Here is a 16,446-nt window from a genome sequence, read left to right as displayed (position 1 = left end):
GGCGTGGTGTGTGTGTATGTGGTATGTGTGTGTATGTGGTGTGCGTGGTGTGTGTGGTGGTGTGTGTGTGTGTGTGCATGTGTGTGCGAGTGTGTGGTGTGCATGGTGTGTGTGTGTGTGTGTATGTGTGTGCTCTTTGTTTTCTTTTGGTGTTTTTTGTCTTGTTGATACTTTAAGTTTGTTTTAATTTTCATGTTCTGGGTTGTTTATCCTGTTTTTGTTTTTGCAACATAAAGTTGAATGGGTGGGGAGGTTGGGAGAATCTGGGGAGTATTGGAGGGGGAAAGATATGGCCAGAATACTTGCATGAAAATAAATAAATAAAAATTTAAAAATCCAAACTTTGAAAAATCTTTAAGAATTAGTAAAAAGGAAGAGAGGACACATGTGCACACACACACACACACATAGATACACACACAGACACACATACAGACACACACACTGAGTGCTCCTGGATGTGGGACCTGCCCTAAAATATGGTTGATACACTCAGTGACTACTGGAGAAAACTGATTTTCCCTCTCTGAGCAGGAATCAGATGCAAATAGCTTCTTGGTTTGGGGTGGGACTTTGCAGCCTCTTCCACTATCTGTGCTGGGGTTTGGTCTGGTTTGAACTTGTGCTGTTAATCTCTATGAGTTCATGTGGGCACCAGATCTGCTGTGTCTGGAGAATGCTACTCCCTCGGACTCATCCACCACCTCTGATGGTGTGTGTGTGTGTGTGTATAGGTGTGTGTGTGTGTATGTATGTATAGGTGTGTGTGTGTATAGGTGTGTGTGTGTGTATAGGTGTGTGTGTGTGTGTGTATGTACAGGTGTGTGTGTATAGGTGTGTGTGTGTATGTGTGTGTATGTATGTATAGGGGTGTGTGTGTGTGTGTGTTTTGCACATGAGTGCAGCCGCCCACAGAAGCCAGAAGACTTGATTTCTTGTGGAGTTACAGATGGACATGAGCTACCTGATACGGATACTAGTAATCAGTCTCACTGAGAGCAGTACATACTGTTAATTGCTGAGCCATCCATCTCTCTAGACCTACCCCTGTAATTCCTCACTAGTCTGGAAGCCTCCATAGCCTGGAAAACTTTATAGTACAGTATACTCCTGCTGTCCTAGCCCTTTAATGATCTAAAGCAACACCAGATCAGAGCAGAACCCCAAATCCTGGTGGCCTCTTCTTCAAGCACTGTGGGAATTTGACAAGCCTCCTCCCAACAATTCTTAAGACAATTCTCCCCATTATGTGGTAAGTCCACACCACATAAGTGAGTGGGTACAACACTCCAACTACACATGATATGCTACCAGGTACACCCCAGTATAAGAATGGGTTGCATCTTTTTGACTTATTGGCCCATAGACTTCCCCCAAAACATTACAAGCTATTGACAACGACTGTTGGCTACCCTCCTCTACCTGTTGGTAAGCCCCCATTGCTGAAGGCATCATATACTTATGTCATTAACCCAAAACATTGAGCTGTTGCTCAACCATAAGCTTCATAACCCTACTGGCTGGCATTCAAAGAGTTGGAAGGTACTCTACACCCTACCAGAGCAGAAAAATTACCATCACTCTTGCCCATCTGTGAACCCTGAAAGTTACAGTATTGACCTGTGCATAAGACATACCCCTGAGCCGGGCGTGGTGGCGCACGCCTTTAATCCCAGCACTCGAGAGGCAGAGGCAGGCAGATCTCTGAGTTCGAGGCCAGCCTGGTCTACAGAGTGAGTTCCAGGACAGCCAGGGCTGTACAGAGAAACCCTGTCTCAAAAAACCACAAAAAAAAAAAAAAAAAAAAAAAAAAACAAAAAAACATACCCCTGATGCAATATTGGAACAAATATGGGAGTCCACTCCACCCTCGCCAGAGAAGCTGATTCTTTTTTTATTTTTTATAGATTTCTTTATTTTTAATTTATGTGTATGAATGTCTTGCCTACTTGAATTATCTGTGCACCTTGTACAGCCCTGACACCCCTAGCAGCCAGAAAATGGTGTTGGATATTCTGGGACTAGAGTTCAAAATGTTTGTGAGCCACAGTGTGGTACTGAAATCGAGCCCAGGTCCCCTGGAAGAGCATCCACTACTCTCAACCATCTGATCGCTGAGCCATCTCTTCAGCCCAATAAGCTGCTTCTCGCAACCGATGGTAATTAACACAGCGACTTGCAACTGGACAGTGGGGGGCCTTGGAGCACTCAGCTCTAAATGGGGTGTCTCTATTAAACACCCTCTCCCCAAGGCTCAGGGAGCTGTGCAGGAGAGGAGAAGAAAAGATTGTAAGAGTTGGGGGGGGGGGTAGAAGACTCCAAGACAGTATTATTTTCCATACACAGCAGGTCTGATGCACGCATGAACTCAGAGAGCCTGTGATGCACACACAAGACATGTTCAAGTTCAAACCAGACAAAATCCCAACACAGAAAAACCGCTGCAATTCCTATCCTTAACCTTGTTTGCAACTGGTAGCTGCTCAGAGGAGGGGATCAATATTCTTCAGTGGAATGACACTGGGTATATCAACCATATTACAGAGCGGAGCCCAGGCTCAAGAGCACTTGGCCGATATGAAGTGGGCAACGTGTGTGTGTGTGTGTGTGTGTGTGTGTGTGTTTGGGTTTTGTTTTTGTTTTTGTTTTTTTTTAAGAGAGGAAAAGAGCATGAAGTTGGGTGGGTAGAGGGTTGAGAGAGTTGGGATCTAGGAATAATTAGGAAAGGGAAAACAACATGATTAAAATATATTGTATGAAAAAATATTAAAAATAAATAACACCCACATAATAACACTTTGTCAGTATATCTAGTTTATATAAATGTTAAAGACTAAGTAGAATTGAATAATTGAAGTGAGGTTTTAATTTTATATGTCAAACTTTATACCTTTCAGAGAAAAATACTTATAAAAAATTAAAAATAAGAGCTTCTAAAAAAGAAGAGAAAGAAGACAGTTCTCGCCAGCTCTGCTGATGTTTTGGCAAAGGAACAGATTCCTGGGGCTCTCCAATCCTGAAGTGACATCTGGATCTTCACCCTTCTCAAAACCTGAGCAAGAGTTTCAGAGGGAACGATGAGGCAGCGCTGGAGGGCTGTCAGAAGTCCGAAAGCGAAGGTCTTCCCACACGCCCCAGGGTGTGAGCATGTAGGCAGGTTAGCCTGCTCCAGTCACCCAGGCTATTCTCCCCTGCTTTGAGAAGCAGAGTCCTTTCTTGGTGTTTGTATTCCACTTTCTGCTTATTTTCTCAGGACTCTAACATTTAGAGGAACAGATTCGAGCCACAAGACAACATGCTTAACTTCCTTTGAAGGAGCGGAACAAGTTACCTCAGAGACAGTCAAGGAGTGACCTCAGAGACAGTCGAGGAGTGACCTCAGAGACAGTCAAGGAGTTACCTCAGAGACAGTCAAGGAGTTACCTCAGAGACAGTCAAGGAGTTACCTCAGAGACAACCAAAATGTAACCTCAGAGACAAGGACAAAGAGGAGACGTCTTCAAATATGACCTAAAGCTTTCACAGAAGGAGGTAACTTACCAAATATCTTAGCCAAGTATTCATCTTCCTTATGTGAACTTGATTCAAACTCAGAATCGCTGACGCCACTATGGTAGAGATAGGCTGTGGGAAAACAAACTTCAGCTGTGGTTAAATCTCTCCTCAAATCTATACCTTGTCTCTCTAAAGCCCCACTCCACTACAAGGCACTTCTATAGGAACAGCACACAACTGGTATCTTAGTCTCCTTCTCACTGCGGTGAAAAAATTACTCTGGCAAATGCAACTTTAGGGAGGAAAGATTTGTGTTGGCTTGTGCTTCCAAAAGGATACAGTCTATTACAGTGTAGAAGACACAGAGGTGGGAGCAGGATGCTGGCTGGTGACATTGCATCCATGCTCAGCAAGCAATGAGAGATGCATGCATGCTTTGTATACTAGACTCAGTTTCTCCACCTCATACAGCCCAGTCATCCCCAGCCCAGAAAATGGTCCCACCCACACCAATTGATAAAACCAAGATAATCCCTCATAGGCATGCCCAGAGGCCCATGCAAAGTTAATTCTGCAAAGTAGAGAAGTGACCATCACTGTGACCCCATGCTCTCTTCGTCTGAGTGGCACAGGGCATCTACAGAGTATCTGCAAGCATCTAAAGTGTGGGCCTACAAGGTGGATCGGCAGGTCAGGGCACTTCTAGCCAAGCCTGATGAGTTCAATCCCTGGGACCCACATGTTGGAAAGGAAAGGACCAACTCCAGACTTCCGCATGTACACCATAGCAAATGCATGCGCGACACACAAGACAAACAAATGTGTGTGAAAATACTTTAAACAGAGCCTGGAGCTCCAGCACACGGCCCCCCGGCAGAGGCCATTTCCCATGGTTTCTTTGCAGACAGTAGGCACAAGCCACTGACTGATGTGTGCGCACACACAGGCTCTAACTTGACACTAAAACTGGTAGAAGGGTCTGAGTGGTGGGTGCCAAAAGACGTCAAGCAGGGCTGCTTTGAGCCAATACAAATCAAAATGACAAAGGCACAGTTCTCTATTAATGAGACATGAAGGAGTCATTAGGACAGAATACATCTAATCCTTAAGCACTTCACTGAAAGCATGCCCTATTGCATCAACTAAGGGGATAGCATAAAACTTGCCACAGAGCAAGCTAAAAAGACTATGCAACAAAACTATTCACACGTGTGCTTTTATTGAGTGACCTATAAAATTGCGTCGGCAGGATCATTAGTTACAAAACTGCTTTACCTATAATGTAATTTCAGCACAGCACATATTTCTGCTTTATTTTGCTAAGTAATGACCCGCTCTCAATATTACTTAGTGGAGACCGTCTTTTCTGCTATCTGCATGATTTAGGGCTCACATGCATGGGGCGGGGGGGGGGGAGGCGGTTATGTTGCTTTGGTTTGTGCAAGGCCAGATGTTTTCTCTCAGCCTAAGCACTTGAGCATGGGTGTGAATGGAGAAATCAGCTGTGTGGCCCTGGGCAAATAGTTTACAAAGGCTGAGGCAGGATGGGGGTTAGAAGACTGTGCACCCCAAGACTAGCAACTCCTGGGCAATAAACTATAAAGGGTGAGAGAGAAGGAGGTTCAAGCTTGTTACCAGTAACAGTGATCCCACCCTCTGGACAACATCTGTAGTGACAGAAGCTGCCTGACCCTGCACAACAGCCACCCCCACCCCCAGATGAAACAGGCACAGTCATTCTTTAACCACAGGCTCCATAAGTGATGGAGTTTACAATGAGGTTCCCCCATCCTCTTTCTCTGCATCTCAGCTTGGCAGTGCCCCACCAATAGATGGTTTCGAGGCTGCCCAAGTCACAGGACAGCACACCCACTAACTACCACATAGCCTGTAAGCGCACGTGCACGTTGAACCCGACATATACTTGCTTTCATTCAAGTCTCTCCCCGTGATCAGTCTGCCAGCTGTTTGTGCACCATCTAGATTGCTGGGATACACCTGCAGCACGATCTCATCTGAAGAAAAGCACGCGAGATCATTAGCACCGAATGTAAGATCCTTAGCACCGGATGTAAGATCCTTAGCACCGGATGTAAGATCCTTAGCACCGGATGTAAGCGCAGTCTTTCTTGGTCTGTACCTACCCTGCGCGTGCTGGGACACGTGAATGAATGAGAAGTCAAACTCAGCAGATGCAGGAAGCTCTGCTCTAAGATGCCATCATAACTACAGAATCAATGATTGCACCAGATATCCCGGGCGGACACCACCACCCACCAAGCACAGAGGGCAGGAACTTGGCCCGATGTCTCAGTTTCTCAACCTGTGGGTCTCGACCCCTCTGTGGTCAAATGACCCTTTTATAGGGGTCACCTAAGACCATCAGAAAATGCACAGTTGCATTATGATTCATTAAGATTTGTTTATTTATTTATTTATTTAATGTGTAAAAGTACACTGTAGCTGTCTTCAGACACACCAGAAGGCGGCTTCAGATCCCATTACAGATGGTTTTGAGCCACCATGTGGTTGCTGGGAATTGAACTCAGGCCCTCTGAATGAGCAGCCAGTGCTCTTAACCACTTAGCCATCTCTCCAGCCCCTGCATTATGATTCATAACAGTAGCAAAATTACAGTTATGAGGTAGCAATGAAAATAATTCCATGGTTGGGGGGTCACCACGTGAGGAACTGCATTAAAGCATCATTAGGAAGGGTGGAGAATTACTGGTCTAGTTCCTGGAGTCATCCTGGCCTGCCTCTGACTTGTTCCCAAGCTGTCCTACACACAAGCAAAATGTCTTTCTTATGTCTCTAAGACTCACATCCTTTCTTCATTTGAGATGTTGTCTCTCCCAGTGTTAGGTCAAGGGGCCTGTTCTCTTACAATGCTAGTTACTCTAAGAGGCTATAAAGCCCACAGCCTGAAGAAACAGTCACTTCTTTCCAATCCCTTCAAACCTCACCCTTCCTAGCTCTACCCTGGGACAAAGAGTTAAGCTGTCTGTCACATGCTGTGTGTGGTTTTTACAGCACCTTATGAATGGCTCTACCCAATGCCTGCCTCCTCCACGCTCCTGAGGTGTAGGTGGGATGCCTACCATGCACACGAACACACATGAACGCTCATGTGTACACACATGCGTGTGCACTCACACTCATACACACATGAAGAGATGTGAAAAGCAGATTCCTTTATGGGAGGGATTTCTCCAAGGCTCTCCTCTGGGCCTCCCCCAACCCGTTCTGATGACTATCTTTCTCTTATTTTAGCTATCCTTCTGCAGTGGTTTAAGTGAGCAATGTCTCCCACGGGCTTGTGTGTCTGAACAGTCGGTCCTCAGTTAGTGGTGCTCTTTTTTTTTGGGGGGGGGGGAGATTATAGGACCATTAGGAGGTACAGCCTTGGTAGAGGAAGTATATCACTGGAGACAGATTCTGATCTGTTGAAACCTCATCCCACTTTCTGTTCAATCACGTGTGAGTGTGAGTGCCTGTACGTATGTGTGTGTGCACGAGTGTGCGTGAGTGCCTTGTGTGTGTGCATGTGTGCACATGTGTGTGCTTGTGTGCATGTTTGTGTGCACACGTGTGTGCTTGTGTGAATGCGTGTGCACGAGAATGCATGAGTGTGTGTGTGTGTGTGTGTGTGTGTGTCCCTCCTTCCTGTTTGTGAATACGAATGTGGTCAGCCAGCTCCCTATTCCTATTGCTGTGCCCTCTCTGCTATTATTAACTCTATTCCTCAGGAACCATAAGCCAAAATGAGCCCCCTTCCTCCCTGAGTAGGTCCCCGTGTTTATCACAGCAGCTAAAAAGGAACTAACACATATTCTTACTAAACTCTGGAGGTTTTAAAAGTGACACCTCTGCTCCTAAGGCCCAGTTGTGCTGGATTTAATGTTCCTTTCTAACTCTCCTGAATCCAGGCTCTGGCGTGGTCTGGCAGCCCTTTCTCCTAATGATCCTCATCCCTGAATGCAATTACATGTGAACCCTTCTCATGAACCAACAATCTATGCTGTTAACCTTTTCCCTTGTTTGACACTGAAGTTCACTGTGATTTGGGAGCCAATAGGGACAAAATCAAATCCCAGCTAGGACATGATCACCAATAGGATGGGGAAGCTTTTAACTCAGAGGACGTTTATGAAAACTGAGTGTAGGAGAGTCCGCAAGGCACTGAGCATAGGATGAGCGTGAACACTGTGCCCAGGGCCAAACACCTCACTGCCAATCTTATAATAGCAAGCACAGAGCAGCTTGGGAACACATCAGCGCTCTGCTCTGTGAACTGCGGGGGTCAGGATGGAAAAAGAGTGAGTGCGCCACCCAAGAAACGAAGGTGTCATTCACAGGAAAACGGGCTTTCTGTCACAGAGTCTGTGCTTCTCCATCCCAAGCTGCTGTCACCTCTTTCTGCATCTAGTCTGTGGTTGAAGCCTCAAAGGGTGCTAACATCTACACCCTCAGAGAAACTTCCTTTCCCACCCTCCCTGGTAGATAAATGGAGGCCACACAACACACAGAGGTCCTCAAAAGACAACTGAGACCCAGGAAGAGTATTGCTTCTCTAGATAGAAAATTTTATTAATTGTATATATTTTGGAGAATGGTTGACACAGGGTCTCACTCTATACCCTTAGTTGGTCTTTGTAGACCAAGCTGGCCCAGAACACACAATTAGCCTCGCTTTGCTTCCTAAGACCTGGTTTTAAAGATGTGTGCCACCAGGCTCAGCTTGAATTTTAAAAAAAATTAAATTTTTAACATTTCAAATGCTGAGCATGCACTTCTCTATCTGGAAAGCAGGATGTCTGGATGCAATATCTGGAGCTGCAGCAGCCATTATGCTGCATAGAGACACAGCCATCAGAGAAGGACCAGATGATCTCAAAGCAACTGGCTTTAACCTGAGATGCTTGAACAGAGGAAACCACTTTTTGTATCACTTTAGCAAACAGTGTGTAACATGTTCATTAAGGGAAGCAAAGCCATGGTTGGGTTAAGGAGAGAAGGAAAAAAAAATGTGGTGTCCAAGCAAGCAGGACACCAACCCAAGGCTGAGCAGACCTCTGGAGGAAGAAGTGGTTCCTGCCAGGAAGGGCTGCCCACAGAAAGCACGAAGAACCTCACTCTGCAGAAGGTGTGTGCCTGTCATCCAGTGCTTCCTCTGCAGACCACTGTGAGTCAGAACCCTTCCCTCCCCCTCTGCTTCCCTGCCTTGTAGAAGATCAGCAATTCCCAGCCTGGAGTCACCCAGATAAACTTCCTGGGTCTGGTGATGCACATCTTTAATCCCAGCAACTGGGAGGCAGAGGAAGGTGGGTCTCTGAGTGGGAGGTCCGCCAAGGCTACACAATGAGATCCTGTCTCGAAACAAAAACAACAAACACGGAAACCTTACAGGACTGGGGCTGCAGCTCAATGGTAGGATACTTGCTTAGCAAGCATGAGGCTCCGGGTTTGACCCGTAGCGCTATGAAATACCCCTCTACTGAATCTAACACTGAGGATGTGGAGAAGTGTCTTTTAATGTCCCCCAGGTGGGTCCCAGCTCAGCCTGGGGCCTCGTGCTGTCTGCTAAGCTGAAATCATCCAGGCAGGAATGATATGGTGGGCTGAGGTGGCTCATGGCTTCAGTGAACTTCTGGATGGCAATACTGACCTCATCACCTGCCCCCATTTTGAGAAGCAGAGATCTTACCAAGGTTTGGTTTATTGCCCCATTTGCTTCATTCTGGGGCTCTCAGATGCTTAGAGGAGCTGATTCTGAGCCACAAAGCAGAATGCTCCCCTTCCCTCCTACCTAAACCATTAGAAATAGGTAACTTCTTCAAATCCAGCCTCAGGGGCCACAGGAGACTACTTACCAAACAGTCTATCCATATCTTCTTTGAGATGCGTTGAACTTGAGGAAAAATTATTCTCTACACCTGCAGGAGAAACAAGATTCCCTGCGATTACATCTTTCACTGGTCAGGCAAGCGTGACGGTATACGCCTGTGATCTAGTATTTTCGAGGTAAATGGGGCCAGGACCAGGAGTTCTTGGCCAACCTTGCCTATAGAGCAAGCTCAAGGCCAGCTTGGACTTCACAACCCAGTGTCAAAAATACATAAATAAATAGCTTCCCTCTGTATGTATCACCTCTCCCTGCAGGATACGGCCCCAGTGGACACCTGAGCCGGCGCACTGCACCAAAGCCCATGGATGTTTTCTCTCACGTGCACGTGTACTATCTTTTCCATTTTAACTGTTACTTATGCTTAGTGACTGTGACTTTTGCTGTCTGTGGTATAATACCAAACAGGAACTAATTTTGTTTGCTACTGTGGGACTTTTGAGGATCCCAATTGTAGCTTAAGGATAAAGACACGGAGATGTCTGTACACTATAAAGTTGGTGGCCTGTTTGCCTGGGCAGACTCTTAGCTCATGTCACTTGAACGGATTTCTCCGAAGCTGCCTGTCTCCACAAGACTCTCTCTGCTCAGTTGAGTCTCCCTTCTGTCCTCCAGTGTCTGCTTCCCCCCTGGTCGCTCTGTCCATCCTTCTGCCCCAGTTCCAGCCACCAGCCTGTATTATACAAAAAGTCACACTCCTTACTCATCCACAGTTGGCTTTGGGGGCGACCCTGACCTTCCCCATTGCAACTTGCCTTTCTTTTGGGGCAGGTGAGGGAACATTTACATATCCTGCTAGCTTTACACCACCCAGCAATTAACAACTGAAAACACAGGGACACACTTTTCCATAGCTAGTACATACAACATTTGTGGGTCATTCCAACACTTTGCCTTCTTCAGTTGCATGAATAGAAAATTCACTCTGGGGCTGAGACTGAGGGTTAGTAATAAAGCCCGTGTTTGAGGTCTGAGTTCAGTCCATCCCAACTGCACATCTCATCAACCGCAACCTTCAATTCTCTTCCTAGAGTCAAGCACATTTGCCTTCTTTTCTCTGAGCTGTTTAAAAGGACTGGATCACTTTACCCCAGCTTTGGACCTTTAAGCAAGCAGGCTTAAAAGAAGGTGAAAGTGGGTGTTGGCAATTCATCTAGGCTCCGCCCAACAGCTACCTAGCAACAGCCTGCATCTCCGCCCACCAGGTACAAGCCAACCTGACACGTAAGAACTGCTCAGCCACCCAGCTGTTCTCTCCTGCTCCCCCCCTTCTTTCTCCCCCTTTCTCCTTTCCCCCTCCCCCCTGACCTGTTCCAGCCAGTCTCTTCCTCTATTCTTTCTGTCCTTCTCTGTACCCAGTTCTCTGCCTCTACCTCTTTCCAGTTCCCTGTCCCTTCCTGCCAGCTCCCCTTCCCTTCCCGCCAATAAACATTCTTCATACTAGGTTTGTCACATGGCTTGGCTGTTGGGGGGGGGGGACATATTGGCTGGGGGCTAAGGTACTCCCTCCTGCTCCATTGTCCCGGGGAAAGGAGAAACTCGCCTTCAAACCTGATGACCTGAGTTTTATCCCTGTGACCCACAGAGAAGAACTGACCTCTATTCAGTTGTCCTCTGACCTCCACGCATGAATAATAATAATAATCAGGAGAACGGGGACTGCTTGAACACAAGCCCTGTGACACCATAGCATCTGTGGCATGGTGCCATGGATGGCTTTGTGACAAAGGGAGGGCAGCATCCGCAGTATGGATACACTGGAGAAAGCAATGGCTCCCATTGTTGGCAGGTCAGAGCAAGAGGTCCCCCAATTTCATCAAGGCCACAGAGAACAGTGTACAAATTTAAAACGAATCTTCTGTCCATGCAACTGTGAAGAAGGCAAATAAATTTAGTGCCTGTTCGGTATTATACCCAAGACAGCAAAAGTTATGGTCACCATGAGTGGTACGTAACAGTTAAATAGGAGTTAAATAGGAGAGACATATACAGATATGAGAGGAATCTTGGGCTTTGGTACTGTGCACAGGCTCAGGTGTCCACTGGGGCCTTGGGATGTATCCTGCACAGTGGGGTGATACATATAGATGGACATTAATTTTGAGACACATAAATAATAAACAATACAGAAAGTTGTCATTGCTGTTGGTTGCCCAGCGGTGATGGTAAGATCTTATTACTGAAGAGATCACGTGTTCTGGTAGCAAGACAGAGAAATCATACTGATCTAGACTAGAAGTCCCCCCACTGCCCGTGACCCTCGAAGTGTTAGAAGGCGCCATCCAAGGTCAAAGTCCCTGGAACTGAAGTTAAGGATTATTGTGAGCCACCATGTGGGTGCTGGAAATCAAACCTGGGTTCCATGCACAAGCAATAAGACCTCTTAACCTACGAGTCATCTCTCCAGTCACCAAGTCTTACTAAAACATGAATCCTGCATGCTACACTCCCAATTAGCCAGGCAAAATATACCCACCGGTACCACCATGGCAAGCCTGTTATAGGAGGCAACCAACCAGATTCTAAATGGATTCGAAGCCACATTGAGAGAGAATTCATGTCTGGTACCTTAAGCCTGGTCAAAAGCCCATGGCTGGGAGGTCCTAAGCTCTAGTACAGAAGCTACAACTACTACAGTCAGGACAGACCCATCAAGTAACTGTATCTGTGTCTACAAATGAGCGCTGCCGGCTGCTTCAGGCAGTGAAGCTCCCTCGTGCAGCAGTGGTGGGCGACTACAGAGACTCACAGCTGATCAAAGAGATGAGAGTTCATGAGGTTGGGATCCCCAGCCATACATGGGACATCTAGACCATAGCTTCCAAGCTGCAGCGAACGTTGCAGAAGGGAGACAAGAACAAAAGAGACAGAGGAAGATGTGGAGTATGTGGAACACTGACTCCCAGGTATGACGCAGCCATCATATGTGGGTACCCACAGCAGCCATGACTATCTGCACAAAACCTCCACTTTACATCAGCCGACACCCTGTCACGGAGGGAGGAATGAGCACACAAGGTCTCCCCCACTCCCTGAGGGTTTACATGAAGTTAATGATTTGGGGTGGGGTGGACATTCTTCTGTGGTGTAGCCACTAACGTGGCACTTCTACAGACAACTCCCCCATCCTGCTATAAACAGTGTAATGCAACTCACTGGGCTATTTTAAAAAGAGATGAAATTACAAGTGGGATTAACTGCGGTGAGGAAGGAGACCAGGGAGAGTGGGGTGGGAACAAGAGGTGACAGGTGAATTTAAACAAATACACTACACACAAGTACAAAATGCCATAGCTTGTCGTATATAATCAGTATATACTCTATGTAGACCTGGCTGTGCTGAAACTCACTGTGTAAACCAGACTGGCCTCCAACTCACAGAGATCTGACCACCTCTACCTCCTGACCGAGGGCTGGGACCAAAGGTGTGCGCCACCACCTCCCGGCTTAGTATATACTAATTTTAAAATATGTAATGCATGGATAAGATTGAGAAGTTTGTGAATAGCTGTTTTTTCTATTGATTGTTCTACTTATGAGATGTTTGAAAATATTTTTTTTAATAAAGGGTTGACATTTCTAAATACGGGATAGTTTTGCAAAGCTCTAGAATTTGAGGGAGCGTCATAGGTAGGCAAGCTCAGGTAAAGGACAGGAGGAGGGCTCACTGTCCCAGCCTCAGCAGGAAGGGCCCACCAGCCAGCCTGGCTGAGGCTCCCTAGGAGTCTTCCGCCCCTCCGTTTGCCATGACAATACGTTTGTGAAGATACCTTCAGTCACAGGGATAGACAGGGGCTCTGCGCCCCAATGGCTGCCCAGGAAGATAACAAAGGAGAAGAACACAGTGTCGCTCATTTTTGCCACAATCAGAATGCCATCAGAGAGGAGGAGCCATTCTCCTGGACTGCTCGAAGACAGGATAGCCCTGAGTTCCAGGACACTGTGGAACCTGTGTTCTGTGAGGTCACATTGGGAAAGGGGCAAGTCTGTAGTCAGGGACGGAGAGGGACACTTGTGACCCTCGAACGGTCTCTCTGTTCACTGTCTCAGCTCTCTGAGGTCTGGTCAATCCTGCATGCCCTGCAACCTAAAGATGGGACTCTTGGGATACATGGAACGAAACTCAACTGTGGCCAGTTAAGGCAACTGGAGCTAGAGCCATCAGGTGTACTGTATTGATCGATATAGCACATTAACTAGAGGGACAGGAGAGGTTGTCCCGCGGTGGCAAAGGGTTTGCTTGGCACATATGAGGCCCTGAGGTGGAACCTCAGCACCAAGAAAACAAGAAGGGATCACATTAGTGAAGTGTTCTCACTATAGGTTAGATCTGGAAGGGCCAGAGATTAAAGATCTGGTCACCAGCCCATGAAAACAATAGACTCTTTAGGAGGCAGAACTGGTGACTAGAAGATCACCGGAAATGGGCTGTTTCAGGCATGTGGTGGTCTGAATAAGAATGGCCTCCATGGTCTCATGTGTGAATGCCTAGTCATCAGGGAGTGTCATCAGGGAGTGTCATCAGGGAGAGTCATCAGGGAGTGTCATCAGGGAGTGGCACTACCTGAAAAGGACTGAAGAGGCGTGGCCTTGTTGGAGAAAGTGTGTCATGGGGGAGGTGGAGCTTTGAGGTGTCAAAAGCCCAAGCCAGGCCCAGTGTCTCTCTGCTCTTCCTGCTGCCTACAGATTCATATGTAGAACACCCAGCTACTTTCCAGCACCATGTCTGCCTGCGTGCTGCCATGCTTCCCACCATGATAATGGACTAAACCTCTGACACTGCAAGTCAGCCTTAGTGAAATGCTTTTTTAAAATAAGAATCGACATGGTCATGGTGTCTCTCCACACAGCACTAGAACAGTAACCAAACAAGGGAATGATGGGACCCTGCCCCATCATGCTTCTTGGCCGTCATAAGGGGAGCAGTTTGCTCTGCCAAGCAGCCCTGCTCTACCATGATTGTGAGTTTCTGCCAGCAGTAACTCTCACTTCAGTCCGGGTCCATCCTGAAAGGCAGGGCTGGGCTGAAAGGGAATAGATGGTGAGAGAAATGGGGCTAGGACAAAAGGTGTTCTGATCGAAGCCTAAGGTTTAATGACAAGAGCTCGGTTTATATAGCGTGGGAAAAACCCCAATCCCCATCCCCAGTCTTTGAAGACACAGGCGGGTCCAAAGGATGTTGTCTCTGGAACATCAAATGGTCTTCTCAGCAGGTGATGGAGACACTTTGAAGGACAGTGACAGTAGAGCAGCTCTGGCATATCTGAAGATTACCACCGCAGGTGAACCTTAGAGACTGCAGGAGGCTGGGCTTTGAAAGACAGCGATTATTATAAACAGTAAGGCAAGCTTGGCAGATCTGAAGATTACCAACACAGGTGGTCTAGTGGTAACAGAGCTGGGAGGCCCCAACACATGATGCTTCGCCTCACAGACTTCATGTACTGAAACAGACTTCATGGACTGAAACCTCTGAAACAAGGAGTCAAAGTAAACCAAAGTAGACCAGGCTGGCCTCGAACTCAGAGACCTGCCTGCCTCTGCCTCCCTAGTGCTGGAACTAAAGGCATGTGCCACAACTGCCTGGCTGAGAGTAATTTGTAATAGGAGCAATGTTTACAATAGTAGAGTAATCTTGGTCTATTTGAGTCATAATTACAGAATACTAGTTTGTGTTTAAATTAGAAACTAATGTTTAACAAGACCATCTCTACAAGCAATGAATGATCACTGGGAGAGAGATTCAGTCTTCTCCGGTCAAGTTCCTGATAAGCTATCTAGTCTCAAGCGGTCAGTCCTAAATACCTAGGAGCAACACTAAATTATCTCACTAAATAACTGTACTTAGACACACATCAATTATAGTCACAGAAGGCTATGAACTTCAGGAGTGGGAGGAAATGACAGGGTTAAAGGAAAGAGAGGGAAGGAGATTGATATAAATACAATACTCATGAAATTATCAAAAAAATAAAATTAAAAAATTTTTAAAGAAACTACCTTTAAAAATTCTATTTCATATATATATATATATATATATATATATATATATATATATATATGGGTTTTTGAGTATTCATATTTAAATGTAAATATAAAATTTAATGCAATGATACTTATTTTAAATATTATGCATGCTAAATGATTTTAGTAGGCTATTCATGTTAATGAAACAATATACTCCACAAGCATTTACTCGTTTTTCCACAATACTTTACCTTTTATTATATTAAAGTAAATTTTGAATGTGTATTTATCTATGTGTGTGGATGTCCTTGGAGACCAGAAGATGTGGGTGTCCCCTAAAACTGAAGTTACATACAAATTATTGTAAGGGGCCCCACCTGGGTACAGCAAGTATTCCTCATATCTGAGCTATATCTCCAGCCTTCATATGAAGTGTGTTTGGGTTTTTTGTTTTGTTTTGTTTTTTGAGTTTTTTTTAAGATTTATTGTATGTATATAAGTATACTGTCTTCATGCACACCAGAAGAGAGTATGTATTTCATGTCACAGTGCATATGTGGAGGTCAGAGGCCAACTTACCGGAGCCATTTCTCACCCTCCACTATGTGGCGCTCAAGGATTGAACTCTAGCTGTCAGACTTGGCCATAGGCACCACTACACACCAAGCCATCTTGTTGGCCCAATTGTGTAGCCACTACACCTAGGTTTAAAAAAAAAAAATCTTTTACACAAGTTCCCTAGGCAAGAGTAGGAGTCAGCAAACTTGTCCTGTTGAGAGGTAAATAGAAAATACTTTAGTGTCTGTGAGCCACAAACTTCTCTACAGTACACTCTTCTTCATAGTCAATGCTACTACAGTCCATCAAAAATGCAAGCACCATTGGAAAGACTAGTCAATGAAACTGGAAGCTAGTGTTTTGAGAAAATGCTGTGACCCTCTAATACAGCTCCTCCTGGTGTGGTAACCCCCCAACCATAAGACTATTTCCATTGCTACTTCATAACAGTAATTTTTGCTACTGTTGTGAATCATAAAGTGAATCCCTATCTTCCAATGGTCTTAGGTGACCCCTAAGGG

At 45.9% G+C, this 16,446-nt stretch overlaps 1 protein-coding gene across 1 annotated transcript in view; it reads right to left on the bottom strand.

Moving 5' to 3' along the window:
• The window catches only part of C5H2orf92 (chromosome 5 C2orf92 homolog), a 36,484-nt gene extending 23,157 nt beyond the window's left edge, over positions 1 to 13,327 (bottom strand). Inside the window, exons 1-4 of the mRNA XM_021199441.1 lie at positions 13,171 to 13,327; positions 9,369 to 9,431; positions 5,424 to 5,510; positions 3,541 to 3,624 (exon numbers count right to left, since the gene is read on the bottom strand). Of these exons, the coding sequence (XP_021055100.1) occupies positions 3,541 to 3,624; positions 5,424 to 5,510; positions 9,369 to 9,431; positions 13,171 to 13,255 (319 nt within the window). The 5' untranslated portion in view covers positions 13,256 to 13,327. The remainder of the gene's footprint in view (positions 1 to 3,540; positions 3,625 to 5,423; positions 5,511 to 9,368; positions 9,432 to 13,170) is intronic.
• Between the last annotated feature and the right edge of the window lie 3,119 nt (positions 13,328 to 16,446).

The sequence above is a fragment of the Mus pahari genome, chromosome 5, assembly GCF_900095145.1.
Source record: "Mus pahari chromosome 5, PAHARI_EIJ_v1.1, whole genome shotgun sequence".
Taxonomy (NCBI): domain Eukaryota; kingdom Metazoa; phylum Chordata; class Mammalia; order Rodentia; family Muridae; genus Mus; species Mus pahari.
Note: the sequence above shows the minus strand (reverse complement) of the source record. Positions and strands in the feature narration are given on the sequence as shown.